General features: G+C 39.3%; 1 protein-coding gene across 1 annotated transcript in view; it reads left to right on the forward strand.

Moving 5' to 3' along the window:
- BCAT1 (branched chain amino acid transaminase 1) overlaps positions 1-17,215 on the forward strand; it is a 57,983-nt gene that overhangs the window by 15,887 nt on the left and 24,881 nt on the right. Inside the window, exon 2 of the mRNA XM_084509191.1 lies at positions 2,023-2,094. Coding sequence (XP_084365317.1) covers positions 2,023-2,094 — 72 coding nt within the window. The remainder of the gene's footprint in view (positions 1-2,022; positions 2,095-17,215) is intronic.

Raw genomic sequence — 17,215 nt, forward strand, 5'->3', positions numbered from 1 at the left:
ATACTGATGGTATCGTGGAGGTCTCCTGGGATTTTACCACTGAATTTGGAGGTGTATGAAGAATTACAGGGAAAGCAAGGACCTGTTTATACAGTGCTTAGTTCAGGCTGACCCTCAGTTTAAGTAATACCTCAGTTCTGCTGTAGTCTGATACAAAATGCTGTTGACCAGACTCTACCAAAAAGATTTGTTTTTCTGGAGAATCTCCCCTCTGCCCCAAGACTTATGGCAAATGAAACACTTTTTTAAAAATATTGTTTTAATAGAAATTATGTTTGTACATTGTAAAGGGATTTGTGATTTTTTTTTTTCCTTTAGTTGATAGGAAAGAGTCTGTAGTTGTGATTGCATGCCTTACTGTAGAGGGTTAGGAAAAAGAAAAGAGGAAGAGAAGGGCTAAAGCTGATACTTAGAAAAGGCAGGAGGGATGTTATTGCCTCCCTTGGCTGTTGGGGCAGAAAGGGAGGAAGTGAGATCTTCTGTGGCTAGGAGTTTGTTTTTTCTTTTGCTGTTAGCAAGCCTGCTGTCCATTAACGGCTCAGTGATCACATTGTTTTCCCCCCACCTCCATTTGCCAAGTTCCCAAGATCTGCAGAAAGGAAAAAGATCATGTTGTTTGCCTTGTGTGTGGGTCACGCTTTGCAGCCCGTGCAGCTTCAGCCCCACAGGACGTGACGGCTGCTGCAGGCTTCAGCTGGCCAGTGCTCTCCACGACACTGCCACCCGCCCTTCACACAGCACTCCTCAGAGGGTGAGGGCTGCCCTGGATAAGGTCTTGCAGACAGTCCGTGAGGTGTCTGCCCCAAAAGGTTTCCTCTTTCTTTTAGGGGATTAAACCTCTGACCTGGGCCTTTCCTGCCTGGGATGGGACTTCCCCAGCTCCTCTCAGGGCTTTTCTTTGGAGGGCCGAAAGCCCATTGTCTGTCAGCCTCAGCAGCAACATCCCTTAGTGCCTCTGTCTTTCCCTCCCTGCTTCAGGCAGCCCCTGCGACCAGCCTGCTGTTCCCCCCAGGCCCAGCCATTTTCTGCCACATCTCAGCAGCTAGCTCTTCCTTTTGCCATCCCCTCCATCTCACCAGTCGCGCTGCCCTTTAGCCATTCTTCTAGCCATCCCCTTCGTGGCCTTCTAGCCATCCCCTTCACTGCTCCCAGGCATTAAATATGCTGCTCAGAAACAATAAACGCTGTCAGGCTGTATTTGTCTCCTTCCCTGCATGCGGTTGAGTGTAATATGCATTTTCCTGGCCACTGGCAAGGAAGGTCTAGCTAGTGCAGGAGACTCCACAAAGGTGCTATCCTGATACTGTGAGAACTGGGAATTGTGGCTTTGGATAGATTGTTTGCACCTGTCCATGTTAGCCTTCTGATGACAAACAGAAGGATATCTAAAACCATCACTCCTTTTCTTATAGTCAGTCTTTCTTTCTTTCTTTCTTTCTTTCTTTCTTTCTTTCTTTCTTTCTTTCTTTCTGTGTTGTCAGTGGCAGAACTCTGAAGTTTCACATAGATAATTCAAAATACTTTGTTTATATATTTTTATTGATGGGCATTGCTTATCATTGCCAAACAAAGGATTTACTAAAATCCTTTTTCTCTCTCTTCCATTCTGCTTAGTTACACTTCTCTGAGTTAAAGCAGAGGCAAATCTCCTGGGGTGGATGCTTTAGTAGAGAAATTAGGATCTGATGAAATTGTGTAAAAACACAATGTATTTATTCAGTTTGGAATGCCCATACTGTTGTCTGTAGATTTATACCCTTCAGAGCAATAATCTAACATAAGATGTTGTCACTCCTACTGAAGTCCTGAAATAGTTACAAAAAATAACACAACTGAAGTGAAACTGAAAACCTGGAAGGTGGAAAATTATGCGAAGAAACTACAAAGAAAGGTCTTGCTGATATATTTACTGATGATGAAGTCTGAGTGATCATTCACTTTAATCTGCCTCTAAAAGCATTAGCTGAATGTGTATTTCACCTTTCTGCAACAAGTATTGAATTTGATTTTTATTCCTTCTAGGGCTGTCAGAACGAGTGTATGGCTGGAGGATGTTCAGGTGAAGCAACAAAGCATGTGACTGAATCTTTCAAGGTATGTTGTTTGCTAAAAGATGAGCATCTGGAGCATTTCAGTAGGTGGTGTCAGACAGCATCCTTATCAGGCATACTTAGCTACTGACAAGCTACTGCTTGAATTTCATAGTTCTGTAAGTTGCATTTGATAAAAATATTTTCAGTATAGAAATTAAGAAAGTTATAAGAAGAGCTTTAATTTGTTACCATTTTAAGTACTAGCTAAAAGGTTAGGAGTCATTAAGAATAAATAAGTGTTTTTTTAAACTTGTCTGCTTCAAAAGCAATATCAAAATTGATTTTTTTTTCCACATTAGGGTTTGATTTTTGTTTTTGTTTATTTTTGTTCGTTTGATTTTTGTTTTTCTCCAGACAAAGTCTATGTAACACTCTATGCTTTTATTATTTGTTAAAATTTGGCATTGTAAACAGTGTTTAAAAGTAGTTTTTACCATCTGGTCTCAAAATTACAGAGCTAAGAATCTCAGACGGACTCTAAAGCACACCACAGCTCTGGCATATTATCAGCACTCAATGAGCAAACAGCATTCTTCATTATCATAGTACTGAGCAGCTGCCAGGAACTGACATGAAATTGAATCCCTCTTTTTTTTTTTTTCTTTAATCTTGTGCTTAAAACTGAGCTCAGTTAAGATACCACTTTTCTCCTCTGCCTCCTTACTGAATGTAGTGCTAGTAATAAGAGCTCATTTTAAACAGAATATGGACACAGATGCCAACTTCTAATTTTCTGCTGAAAACATAGAGACTAACAAAATGTAGTCCTTTGAGTTCTACCTTCTGTTCTCATTCCTTTTTATTTTCTGCCTCTCTTTTATACTTCTCTTGTATTTATGCCTTATGTCACATATCTGTAATTTTTTCTTTCCCTCACTTTCTCTGCTTTGCAACCTTGAAAAAGCCTCATCTATCTTTTGCAGATGTTTTTTAAAAAATTACCCCAAAACTGTTGACCTCACTTGTGCTTTTTCAGCAGTTCGTTTCCTGTTATTGCTGACTATTGTCAGCAGTACAGGAGACGAAATTATAATGATACACTTTGTAACCATCACGTTCTTCCTGAATTTCTCAGGCAGTGTCACGGTTGTGCAGTCTTCTGAATTATGCTTAAGTAGTTATTTCCCTTTTAGCTTCCAAGCTTTAACTATATATAGAAAATAAATGCTGCAGAAAATGTGTTGGCCTCCTTGATAAGATTTATTCTGATGCTGGTCCCTTTGAAAATGGCTAAAAATTCTTAAGAGCCCATGACTGCAGGATTTTACCATGTAACAACATGTAATTGATATTTTTTTCCCCAGATCTCAACCCCCTCCAGTTCTTCTCTTCCTTATTTCTTTGCTTTGTGTCCTTCTGGTAATTCTGCCCCAAATGATGTTTTAGGATGAATTTTCAGCCTGAAGATCTGTTTGGGAAAATGTTGATATATCCAGGCATGCATCCAGATTTGGAGCTTCAAGATTTCACATGTATGGAGTGCAGAGTTTTGTGGAAACACCTTTAAGATATAGACAAGATAGATTTCAGTGCATTCAATCAGTAGAGTGTGCTAGTGTATTTAAAAACAAAAGTTGCTTTAAAGAAAAGAGAATCCTGTATAACTATACTTGTTGGCATAGTCCAGAAGGAGAGACATAGTGGCAGCAATCTCTGGTAGTGTTTGGGTCATGGGTGAAGTAGGCATAAATTAAAGCAGACTTGAGACAGATTTAAATTATACTGTCAGTCAAATGGGTCCCTTACCAAAGCTCCAAATATTGAGTGGCACAAAACTGGATTTAATCCAGTTTCCTTTTCATCTGTACTTGCATATCAGCCAGCATGGCAAATCATTTTAGTGGAGAGTCTGAGTGAGGGGAAAGATATACTAGCAGGTGGGACAGATGGTCATAGAGGGAATAATGCTAGAAAAACAGCTGGCCTAAGCTGAAGTCTAATTTGTAAGTCCATTCCTGCCTTATGGCTTTGTTTCTGAAGATCAGCTGCTGTCACCAGGAAAGAGGTACAGTTCTTCAGAAAATATTTTACCATGGGGCATGCATGTGTATATGGAAGTTATGATGGGGATATTGCAACTGATTACAATGTTGTGTATAATTACTTGCAGTCTCTTTAGCTTCATTATCAAATTATAAAGAAAAAGGCTTATAAACGAAGGAAAAATAGCACTAGGCAATGACAAATAAAATAGCCTGGGTTCATTCTAAGGAACTTCACAGACAGTTCTGGGAAAAAGTTAGATGCTACTTTAGAATCTATAGATAATGATATTTCAGAGTTGGCCCATGGAGCTGCCTGTGCTAAAAAAAAGCTGCAATTTTGTGCCAGTAATTTAAGTAGTTCAATATTGTGGGAATGGAAATACAGATAACAGGGCATGGTTTTGCTTTATGCTTATATAAAACATATTATTTAAAGTGGATGATGCCAATATTTGAATCCAAGATTACCCCTCTGAAGACAGTTTTTCATTTTAGAATGTAGTGCTGTGCTTTTTAGGTGTGGGTAGGCTTTGAATTTCCCTGCAATTTCTGTCTGGCTTCAAAAGATGGACATGAAGTGTTCCCATATACTGGGAAGGAAGGAAGGAGTATAACATAGAGGATCTAGAGAGCTGTGAACCCCACTGCTAGCTGCTTACTGTTTTCAGTTCTCATGGAGTTCTCTCTAGTCACCAGGTCAGAATTGGCAATTTGTTCATGTTAACTGCAACTGAAATACCACAATTTTACTCCCTTTCCATGTCAAAAATCTCATCCTGATTGCTATGTGATTTATAAAGTACTTAATCTATTGCATTTAGAGTTATCACACAACCAGTGGAACAGATAAATATTATTTCCTTTGACATTTCTTATGCTACAGCTTCCTGTATTGTAGAAAAGGTCAAATACCCAGAACTAAATGTATGCAGCTCCTTCTACTAGAGTGAAATGTATATCTTCTCTTCAACTATTGTTTGTACATATATATATAAATATATATCACAGACTGGTTAAGGTTGGCAGGGGCCTATGGAGGCCAAGTGGTCTAACTCCTGCTCAAGGTGGGCCACCCAGAGCAGGTTACCCAGGACCATGTCCAGGTCGATTCTGAAGATCTCCAAGAGGGAGACTCCACAGCCTCTCTGGGCAGCCTATGCCTATGCTCTGGCCCATGCCTAGCACAAAAGTGCTGCCTGATGTTTAGATGGAATCTCCTGTGCTCCAATTTGTGACCATAGCCTCTTGTCCTAGCACTGGGCACCACTGAGAAGAGCCTGGCTCTGTCTTCTTTGCACCCTCCCATCAGATATTTATATACATTGATAAAATCCTCCCTGAGCCTCCTCTTCTCCAGGGTGAACAGTCGCAGCTCTCTCAGCATCTCCTCATAGGAGAGGTGCTCCAGTCCCTTGGTCATTTATTTATCTATATACATACATGTACATACATATATGCATATAAGTACACATAGTTATGTGAAAGTATATATATAAAATGGCTGTGGTTTGTGACTATATCCAAAAAAATTGTAGTTTTTGTGCATTGTGAGCACTGGATTTCTAGGAGAGGCATACAAACCCACTAACTGAATGTTCAGTCATCCTCTCTAACACCAAATGTATTACAGAATGTTGCACCAAGAAGTGCACATATCTGTTTTTGCTATTATATATGTCTTTTTGCATTCAGTACTACCATGAAACAGCACAAGCTATGTCTAAGGCACTTTATGATTCGAGGTTAGGGAACCTCTTTAATGAATTCATTCTTCTCATTGTGCTGTCACAAGACAGTGAATGTTGTTTGGGTAACGTAATGGTGTGCTTCCATACTCATTGTAATTTGCTTTCTCTTAATGTGTTTATTAGCTCTGACTTTGAAATCATAATACTTGGTCTTAGGAAACTAAAGGCATCTGTGATTGCCTTTTATTTCCCTCATGTTATCGATCTGTATGAAGAAAGATGATTTTATTTTTTATGCAACTTTGTCATGGAATTTATTTTCTTATTGAGAGTGACACATGGAATACTTTAAGGAGGTATTATCTGTTATGTTTCTCTGTGCTTCTGATTATCTGAAGCCATGTAGAATTAGTTGGGCATCTTCTTGGTGCAAAATATAGTTCTTTTATATTTTAATGTTTAAAGGCATATCCACTGTGCCAAAATGGTGCAGACCTTCTAGGGGATACTGGCTAGGGTGTTATACTAAAGCAGAATAAAGTAGCTGTAGTTCATGAGTGGATCTAGATTGATATGCTAATAAGAAGATTTATGGTAGTGGAATGGAGTTTCTGTGTCTGGACAACTTCTCATGTTACTCCAAGCAACTCTTGGTGCTCCTGTGCTGTCTTCTACAGACAGAGCCAGCCATTCCAGGCTCCAAGCCAGTGGGATGTGAGCCCATGGCAGGCTGGAAGCTCAGCTGGTGCTGAGTGCCGTCTGATGCGCCCTGTTGAGATCTTGGACTTACAAGGTGGAATGCAATGCTATGCTACTATGCTTGCATGGCCTCCAGTTAGACACTAGCTGATATCGAACTGTGCAAGACAGTGGATAGAGGGTATTTTCTGTAACAAGGTATGTTTTAGTATTTGTTTCTTGCATCGTTGTAATGGTTTAGAGCCCAAGCTGTGAACTATCTATCAATGTGTTAAGTATTGTAAGACTTAAAACATGAAGATTACTTCCTTGCTATTGGTATAGTCTACAAATAAATAACCAAAATCTCTGACAGTTTTTCCAGAGGCCTAAATCTTTAGTCTATTTCACCTTTAAATAAAGTATGAGGAAACTGAAAATGCAATTCCAGAGCAGGCATTTGTGCTTCAAACTGAGAAACTGACAATTCAAGTTTTACAGTTATTGATTTATTCTTACAGGTCTCTTCACACAGATGTAGCTGTTCTTGTAATAGGACCTTTAGCTGCATGTTTTAAAACATGTAGCCTTTGCATCATATGTCTATGACCTTGGCTGGCTCTCTGCAAAACATTATGCTCATTCTGTTTCCCTGCCTTGTTTCACGTTCTTGACAGACAATGTAATAGCATTAAAGATGAAAATAAAGTCTGTATCTTAGCCTGGAAAATTATTAAAATTGTAAATAAAGTAGTATTGCAGGAGTAATCTATGCAGCTAAAATGTAGGCTACATTATGCAGCATTTCTTGTTATGTAGTATATGTTAGAAAGTGTTGGGAAAAAAAAAACAAGCAAACATTTTTTTCTTGTGGAGGAAGATACCTCTGTTTTCAAAACAGTCTGTTTAATGGAAAACTTCACTAATGAGAGATTGTATATTTGCTTTAATGAAACTTCACTAGTTGTCATGATTCACTAGCATGATTATACTAATGTAACTCAAGCCTGCCTATAATTCCTACCAAATACAGTAGGATGTAGTATTCCTTATTCAGGGAATAGAGAGAATGACCCATCCATTTTGACATATTAGGCAGTTACACTTTATTTTAGAAAAATACTGTCTTTGTGAAAATGTTGCTGACACATAAAAACAAACAATTCTCCAAGGGCACTGTTTTTAAAGAGAAGTGTTTTTCTGCCAAATTTTCTTACATCCCCTCCAATGCAATGATTAAAAACATAAAACCAGATAATTCTTTATTTTTTATGAAACATCTTTTTAAATTTTGAACTAATTGACTCTCACACTGACATAATACTGGAACGTGGTCAGAGTTTCACTTCTTGAAGAGGTTAGGAAGAATATAGCACTTTTATTTTATACGAACAGAGGGTAGAGTTTCTGACATGACCAGAGCATGTGCATCAAGGGAACTCTGAAATGTTTTTGGCATGAGGACATACATGCACTTGTAGTTAGTTACCAGTTTATGTATAAGGCTAACTGCTTTATGTATAAAGCAGTTTTACGTGGTTTATATATTTTCATACCCTTTCCTCTCTACCTTGTTCTCAATTTGTCATTTTCTACTGACATCAATAAATTGTTTACCTGCTAAAGCATATGGGAACTCAATAAAGTTTTTTATCATATTGCAGCTGTTGATTCTTCTATCTTTCTTTTTATGAAAATGCCCTGCTTTTCCATTTTAAATTCTATTTTTATATATAAATTCTATATAATTTTCTGTTATACCCCATTTTAAATGTAGATTGAGCAGATAAATCATAAAAGAAGTTCATGCTCTTTAAGTTGTATGGGGAAATATTGTCTGCAGAAACTTCCCGATATCTTGATGTAGTAATGGGCAGTCATTCTCCAAAATGAGTATAGAGGAATATTGGTTTTATGTAAACTGTCTTGAAGCAGTAAAATATGACCAAGTGGGGAGTTGTGAGTGGATACATATGTGTGTAACATCATCCAAATGGCGTAAGTTTTGTGTCTTTGAACCATAGGTCATCCAGCCCAGTGGGACTGTCATCAGCATTAGATCAGGTCAGCTGTGGCTTCATCTACTGAGTGCATCTACACATTTTTCATGTTTCCATTTTTTTTCCAAAACAAACTGGGGAGTAATAATATTATTAGACTGCAGTTACTTCACATCACTTGATTATGATTCCTAGTAGAGGATATATATGCTGCGGAACTACTTCCAGTGATTTACAATCAAATATATACCCTCACCTTCACCTACCAAGAAGGAAACCAGCTACATCACAGAGAAGATTGAGGGCCAAGTGGTTTCTGTGGCACTGTGCACCGACACAGGCATTACGTCGTATGAGTATTACTAATAATAGCTGGACAACACTGACTGCATTTCGTATCTGCTGCTTTCATTCCAGTTATTTAGAAAGTATGCATCTAGGTCAGAGTAATGATCAACATACAGTGCATTTGCAGTTGTGTCCTGTTTTGATGCGGGTGAGAAAAAGCCCAGTGTGTGTTACTGAATGTTTCAGTGGTTGCTGTTCTCTAGGAGAAAATGGCTTTCTCTAAGTGTGTGCACAGGTGGAAGATCCACTAATGCAGCTCAATTTTGCTGATGACTCAATTTGGCAGATCAGCATTTCTAAATCAAGTCTGCTAACATGCAGTAGTAGCAGCAAGTAGAGTAGTGTCACTGCTTCAGGACTGGAGGAGCCAAGAATTGCTGCTGAGCACAAGTTCTTAGTGCTGTGGAAATAAGTCACTGTGATTCCGCTGTGGTACTTTACGCAATATTTTCCCAGCAGTCTGCGAGTAGGTTTCTCGTGTCATGGGGGCCCCACCTCTACAGGAGTGCTTGACATCAGTGGCAGCTCTATACTCCTAAAACTTCTGTGTTAGCTTGGTGGCAAGAAGTAGTTCTGTTTCTCTTCAGATGAGTAATGTCCCTCTAATAGCTGCAGGCTAAAGCAAATAGGTTTTCTAAGCTGTAATAGAGAAACTGATTGTCCAATTATCTGAAGTTGTAGGATTTGCAAATAAAGCTAATTGTCTTCAACAAATAGCAGGAGCTTTTAGCCAAGATAAAAGAAAGATATTACAGAGCCAGGGGACAGTTTTGCTAAGTTAATTTATAGCGCAAAGAAAGTGATGCTTTATCTTCTTTTTAACTAGGTGGTGAAGATATAGTTGGTGTCTGTTAAAGCACAGAGGTTGGACAAACCATATGGATTTATCTTTTTCTGGACTTATTTTTCATAAAGTGAAGCGTTATTTTTAAAATGCAAGGCTTTAGCACCAGCAAGTTTTTTTGTTTGTTTGTTTGTTTTGTTTGATTGTTTGTTTGTTTTTGTTTTTGTTCTCCCCCCTGCCCCCCCCCCCCTCCGACCCTGGCCCTTTCTGCTTGCTTCTGAAATCATCTCTATATCTTAATTCTCATGAGCTAACAGCCTAGAGGGCTGAAAGATTTTTATCCTAATCTTACGCATAGTACCTATTTCTAGGAAAGTACTGAATAGAATGAATTGGAATAGTATGACAGTTTCTGTGGCAGATCAAGCCATGAAATTTATGGCAATTTGTAAACCTTATCTTCTGTCTACCAGTGTAAGAGATGGAATTAGGGAAAAAGACAGGTGCGATTAACCGAAGGTTTGAAGTAAGTCTTTAAATCTCTGTAAGAGACTGTACCATGAAAGCATTTTATATTCCCCAAAAGAGAAGTTTTTCATGTTTTTTTGTTTGGTTGGTTTGGTTCTGAAATTCCATGTGAAATGATCCTTGTTGTTCCCTTCCAACTTGGGTTATTCTGTGATTCTATGATAAATTCTGAATGCCTTCATTCTGTGAATCCACTCCCCTGCATGTCTGCAAGCTCATTAAAATCAGGGTAAGAAGATTTAATCGCAACTGCCCAGGACTTGGGCATGTGAGATTACGGTTCTATTCTCGGCTATCCCACGTTAACACATTTGCATGTTTCTGACTGGCCAGGCTGCTTAGGTGAAGCATTTCAAACTTGTTTGTCTGAAATTTAGGTTTGCAATTCATTTCTTCCTTCATTAAGGCAGATAACCTTTTTTTTTTTTTTTTTTTTTTAAAAAAAAAAAGTAAAAAAGTGAACATTTCACTTTAATTGTGTGAAATAGAAATGACAGTATTTCTGGAACCCAGAGACAACAACATCTCTAATCTTTGCACACCAAATTTATGTTTTCCTACATCATTATTCAAACATCTAACACTGTGTCTCTGTACAAAAATGTGGTATTGGTAAAATGTCACAGATCTTGCTATTGCAGTTATGTGTCACAGGCCAGTGTGAGCACTCAGCTTGTGTTAGACTCAAACCTTCTTCTAGGCAAACTTTCTAAAAATGGAACATTGTGTTTATGCTACAATGCGGAAATATAGTGGCTGTAAGCACAGAGAAGCACCACAATGTTAACCAAGTTGACAGAGTTTTGAGAAGGAGCAGTATGTACTTACAGTGAATAACATGAGTAGTGTTACTAGTTAATGTGTTCTTTTAGTGAAGAAGGGCCCTAGCCTTATATTTAAGGAAATGCTTGAGTGAGTCTGAGAGGGCTGCCTGTGCAAAGAATTGGGCTATTATAGACCTTCAGTCTGTGATCTCCCTTATGGTCCTATATGCTTATTTCTAAGCAAAAGCAGCTACACTGCATACATGAAGTGCCAAAAAGGATTTTTATATAACTAACCTGGCCAGCCATAGCAGCGAGCTGCAGCAATGTGTTTTTCAGTCCAGTGCAATGACTGCATTAAAGCTTGCTCATGCTTCCTCCCTATTGACATTTTCTGATTGCCCTAGGTAAGTGGAATAGCTGTTGGCAAAAAGTAGTGGTTAATATGACCAAAATGTAATGTATCAATATCCAGTTTCTGCTTCTCTGTTTAACAGTCTTATCAATATCCTGATAGTTTATATTTTAGGTGGTAGTTATATTTCAAAATGTTCTCTATAATTTGTTGATAAATAAGATACTAGATGACTGAATTTTTAGTAGATGTGAAAATATCAGCGGAGAACCAGACTAATGAGAAAGGGACCTAAAATATTACTACTACTACTAATAAAGGATTAGTAGTCCATTTAAGTTTCCCAAAGCAGCAGAAATGGGTGAGGCTGTAAAGATGTGGGTAGTTTTGCCTCCGTTATGATCCAAACTTCTATAAAGCTGGAGGAAGCGGTCTTGATTAACTTTAATGATGTTTGGACCAGATCAAAGGGAGTTGGTGCAGGGCAACATTTGAGCAAATGCAGAAGAACTTAAAATTTAGTTGCTGCCATTTAAGTCAACGATACTATGCATTATCCATGTGCTCCAGTTCTTTGTAGGGCAGGGCTAGTTTCTTCAGTGCTTTCCCTACAAGCTACCCAGACTAGCTTTCCACCACCTTTATTTCCCTTCCTGTTTTGGAAGCTTGAGATAGCAGTTTGAGTTGGTCTGCTGCCATGCGTTCCCTTTTCACCCTCTAGGCAAGAAGTTTATGTCAATTCCAACCCCATATATGTTGCCTTGTTAGGATTCAACATCAGGTTTTTATGTTACTTGCCTACTGTGCCAAATCAAACATTGCTGCATCAGACAGAGCGTTCGTCAGGTGACGGGAAAGGTTAAAGAAGTCAACAATGTGCTGTTCCCTCCTCTCTTTCTTCCCATGGCTTGGGGATGTAGTAGAAACTCATTCTTTGTTTTGACAAATATTTGATAAATATCTGTTGTGAATAGATTAGATACGTGCTTTGCAGAGAACAACATCTGGACAAAGCTAGATAAAATCCTTCCAGACATATTTTCTGTTGCTTCCATGATTAATTCACAAATGATTCAGGGTCTTGAATCTCTTTTGCTTTGTCACTTACTCTGTTTTTTATTACCCAATGTACTGTCAACCTGATGCAATATTTCCAGGCCCCACTCCAATTACATGTGCTAACAAATATTCCCAGATGAAGTCTCAGGGAACCTTTATGTTGAAAAATTTCTGGATATTCTTCCTGAGGTTGCAGAATATATTTTATTTTGTTTCTTTCTCTCTCTCTCTTTTTCTTTTTTTCTTCTCTCTCTTTTTTTTTTTTTTTTTTTTTTTTTTTTAATAGAAGGAAGATTTGAATTTTCTTCCTGTTGTAATCTTATTATATCTTGACACGCTTTCCATTTTCAAGCCTCAGGCTCCACTGTAAATTTAAAATAGTAGTGACAGTAAAGGAAATGTAGGATAGGTTACGTTATTTTTATACCTACAAGCTAGTAACAGATTTCTAAGATTTTTTTAAACTTTCTTATTCTGTTTTATATTTTTTTGTTCTGTTTATTATTTTCTTATTCTGATATAATTCTTCTTGATCTTATTGTTTCTACTGTAGACTTTCACAGCCATGCTGGGCTTAGCCCTATACAGAAAGTGATGGTCTCTGCCCCAGAAAACAAGCAAGCTTTTCTAAAGATGAGGATGAGAAAAGAAACAAAAGCATGGAATAGTGGTTTGTCCATGGTTAATAGGAAGTAAATCTCTCACTTTTTGTTCAAATAGACCATGCTGCAGTGGTGTCTGCTAGTGATTAGTAGATAGAGGTGAGAGGTAGTAAGTCAGACAAATGAGACAAATATAAGACATGCTAGAAGAATTTGCAACTGATTGCATCCACTAGAGCAGTGTTCAGTATTTCTGTTTCTAAGACAGGATTTAGGAATAGGCAAAGTAAATGATGGTTTATTTTGTCCTAAGAGGAGAAAAGGACCAGTTGCCTTAAGTTGACGCAACACACAGCCTCTATAACTTTTCCCATCTCCTGGCTGCATAGCCCAGCACTGCTGCTGTCTGGTCTGATGCCACTGATGGAGGAGCTGGCATGCCATCCCTGATTTCTCAGGCTTGGCAATAATTTGGCACAAGCCATTTCTGTTTGTGCAGTAGTAGCTGTTAAGCGTGATTTATGATGTCAGCCTACAGAAAGCAGGACCATGTGATGAAGGCTTTTCCTGGACCGGGTTGCAATTCCCTGTGGGCTGCTCGTAGTACCTGTTCTACAGAAGCAATTATGTGCAGCACACAGTAGCCTGAACCCTCCCACAGGAGGCTGCTGGGCTGGAATATCTCAGAAAGAGCTGAGAACATTGCTTAGGTAAGCAGAAATAAATAAAACGTGGGCAATCCTCTGCCACTTGCAACCTAACATATGGGAAGAGAAGGAGCTTAATGCAGTACAGATCATTTGTTCATTGGCTGCAAGGCCAAAAAGAGTTTGTCCAGGAGAAGGGAGGGTTTCGGCTTCCAGAGGACGGAGGAGCTTTTCACTCATCTGGTTAGTATCCCCATCCTAGCTTCTCCACTGCTTCTCCTTGGCAGTGCAAGTGTCCTCTCCTCAGTCCGTCTTACAGAAGGAGCCTGATGTTGAAGTGGCCAGACAGAAGGTGTTGAGGGGAGGAAGCAGCTGTTCCAGCAGAAAGAATGGATTCCTGAAGAAGAGACGTGTGTCTTAGGGAGGGCCCAAAGGCAGTGATGATGTAGCCACAGTCAGAAAGACAGGAGAATGACATCCTCATCCCTGATGCCCTCCTCAAAACCATTCTGTTTTGTTCCAGCCTCATTCTGCCCAACTCCCCCAGCTACACTTTGTTAACTTTTTCCTCTATAACAATGCCTCATGCTCTTTGTAATCTGTTTTCTCCTCAAAATCTACTCCATAACAGCAACCTCAGTTCACTGTTCTCAAGTGCAAGGGCAAAACAAGTTATTCAATTTTATCTATGCTTCCGTGTCTGTTATGGCATCAAAAGGCGTCATCTTTCCTAGGATATGCTTAAAAACTCAGTGTAAGTCATAAAAAGTAATAATTGCAGTTGCTTTGTGATCTTGAATGAATCACCCTGACTAGAAGTCAGAGAGGTTACTTATTTCATAATAGATTACAGCCAGTTTCACTGAAAGTATGTTAATGTTTTGAGGGTGTCTGCTGCAATTTGTTGTTACAGCTAGGTAACTTGTAAGCTGTTGTACAGCTGAGGCTGCCAGTTCTGTTTGTATTCAAGTAAATGATAGAAATGCTTGGCCCAGTACAGAGTTTGGAAAAGCTAGGGTTAGACCTCTTACAGTTCTTCAACTCTATTATGGTCTAGTAGTTTCAGTGCAGTGAAAATCACTGCAGCCAAGGGTCATTTGGGAAGCCACAGCCAAGGATCATTTAGGAAGGAACTGGCAAAATTTGATGGAAAGAATAGGACAAAATAAACACTATCTGCACCTACCCCAGGCAGCTCTCTAGGATAAGAAAGGTAGGAGTGTAGTAATGGTAGTAAAAACTCTAGACTACTGTCCAGAGGCTACTGTCAGCTCCAAATCCACTTATGGCTATTCCATAGGCTGGATGGAATAAACATTAAAGTGACATCTTGGCTATGGGCACCAGGATGTCTTGCTGTGGCTTGGGTTAAAATTGACACTGATCAGCATGTCATATTTAATTTGACTTAGCTTATAATTTACAAGATCTATTTTGATCAAATGATGAATTTTAGTTTCAGGTCACAGTGCATCTTCACTGGGCTGGGCAGAGCTTCACTCTGGGTGAAGTCATGTTGGAATCAGCAGGCATTTCCCAGATAAGGGGCTATTCGAAAACATGCACCCGGTGGCTGTTTGCAGTGCAGCGTTATTATATAAGCCTTTAAAAGCAGCAGTATCCAGCTGGCTTTCCCACCACCCCTTTCTGCCTGGTGCAGGCACTCCTATTTCTTACAAGGTTGTCCAGAGCTGGACCTAGGCACACACCTTGTAGGTACTATCCTGCTGTGACATCAAGACTTTACAGGGCTGAAACTCAGCTGTGTGTCTCATCTATTTCTTCATCTCCATTTTCCTTTTTGTCCCAGCATTTACTGGTTTTGCTTCCAGTTTAATGGCATTATTAGGTGGCAGTGTCAGAAAGTGCTTAAGAGTACACTGATAAACAAAACAAGCAAAACACAAATGTAATTAAAAAATGCCCTGTGTATAAGCAGTACAAACAGCGGGGTTCTGGGTGGATCTTAATGACAAACTTTAATGCTGCTTACAGGGCTGGGGCAATGTTGACAAAGCAAAGAAAGAAATGGTGATTTATAAAGGTCATAGGTGATGCCATGGCAGTACCGTGATAATTTTTTTAACAATGTAAAAGTAACAGGCATTGATACTTAATCAGTACTGTTGTATTAGTCAACTGCCCTTTCTCTGCTCTCTTTGTGCAGGTTCTTTTGTGTGTCCATTTTCCCTCCCACTGGTGCTGCTTGAACAACAAAAAATGCTGGGGCAGGACTTTGGGGCAAGCTAAGTGAAAGGGGTCTGTTGGCCAGGTGAGGTGTTATGTAGGAGCCTTATCGCTCAGGGACCTAAAAGAGGTTGAGAGTCCTGGAAATACTCTGTACCACAGATGACACAGCGAGAAGGAGTATGCCAGGGTGGGCTCTCCAACCAGCACCACCCTCAATTCCTTTATTTAAAAAATAAAAAATAAAATTAAAAATGCATTGCAGCACTTGATGGTGTCTTGACATAAAAAGCATTAGGGTTTTGCTTAGTAAAAACAGAGAAAGAGAGAAATACAATAGAATGAATAAAGGGGGAAGATCCTTAAAAAAAAAAAATAGTGAATAGTAATGGCCAAAAAATAAAATAAAATTTAAATCTCTCTTGAGAGTTTAACAGAATTTGTCAGCATTATGAGGACCAGGAAGAGTGCCTTCTTGCCTGTTCGATGATTGCTGCCCTATTACTCTGCACTTAAGCTTATTTTTGAGCCCCTTTGAAGGATGTTCCTACCACTGTTTGAAGGGCAAGTCAGGTGTCCTACCTGATGTTGGGTCTGGTGTTTGCAAAATGCCTGAAGGAAAGGTGAAAAATAGGATTTCCTGTTGCTGAAAGAGGTGAGAAACAGCAGGTAGGCTCCTTGTCCACAGTGCGCAGCTCCAGGAAGCTCTGTGGTCTGGAAGCACTTGCTTCCTTTCAGTACAAGTATCATAGCTACCTCTCTAGGCTTTCTGCCTTCATGTGACTCAATCCGAAATCTAGTCTAGTGATTTCTGTTTGTGACTGCAGAAGGTCCCCAGTCCTTGGGGCTGAGAGTCAAGCAGCCTGGACTATTGCTTTGAGCCATAGGTGCTGCTGTTGGACTGCCTGTCACACAGCAATACCTGTTTTACTGAGCTTGCAGGAGCAAATTCTTTGTCCAGCTCTTGTCTCTAATGAGGCAGAACAGGAGTGACTCTGGCTCTGGGCTTCTCTTTGTACTAGCTGTCGGGACACAGCAGTATGTTCATATTTGAGTGACATAATTTTATTAAATTATCACTCATAGAGACTCTTTCCAAGGATCTTTTGAACCTCATGTCTCCGAATCTGGAGGAATATCTTTTACAGCAAGATGACATATTTGGTTAAATAAATCCAAACGCTCCCGTAGGATCATTTCTTTGCTTATGGCTGCAGCTTGCTACACCCTCTATACATGCTTGTGGGCCCATCAGAAGGACCACATTAAAATCCTTCATCATCCTTAAAGTAAAGGCTATTTGTTAATACAGTTAAGCTTACCAAATTGTATTATAGAGCTGTGTTACAACTACTTGTGCTGCTAAAACTGAGGAAGGGGCAATATGTGGCATACAGGCAGAAATCAGCACATTGGTGGGATTTATAGGGGGACAAGACTGAATATGGGGACATATTCTTGTCCCCAGGCCCATTCAGTGTCACGATAATTACCTTA

The sequence above is a fragment of the Aythya ferina genome, assembly GCF_964211825.1.
Source record: "Aythya ferina genome assembly, chromosome: 1".
NCBI classification, from domain to species: domain Eukaryota; kingdom Metazoa; phylum Chordata; class Aves; order Anseriformes; family Anatidae; genus Aythya; species Aythya ferina.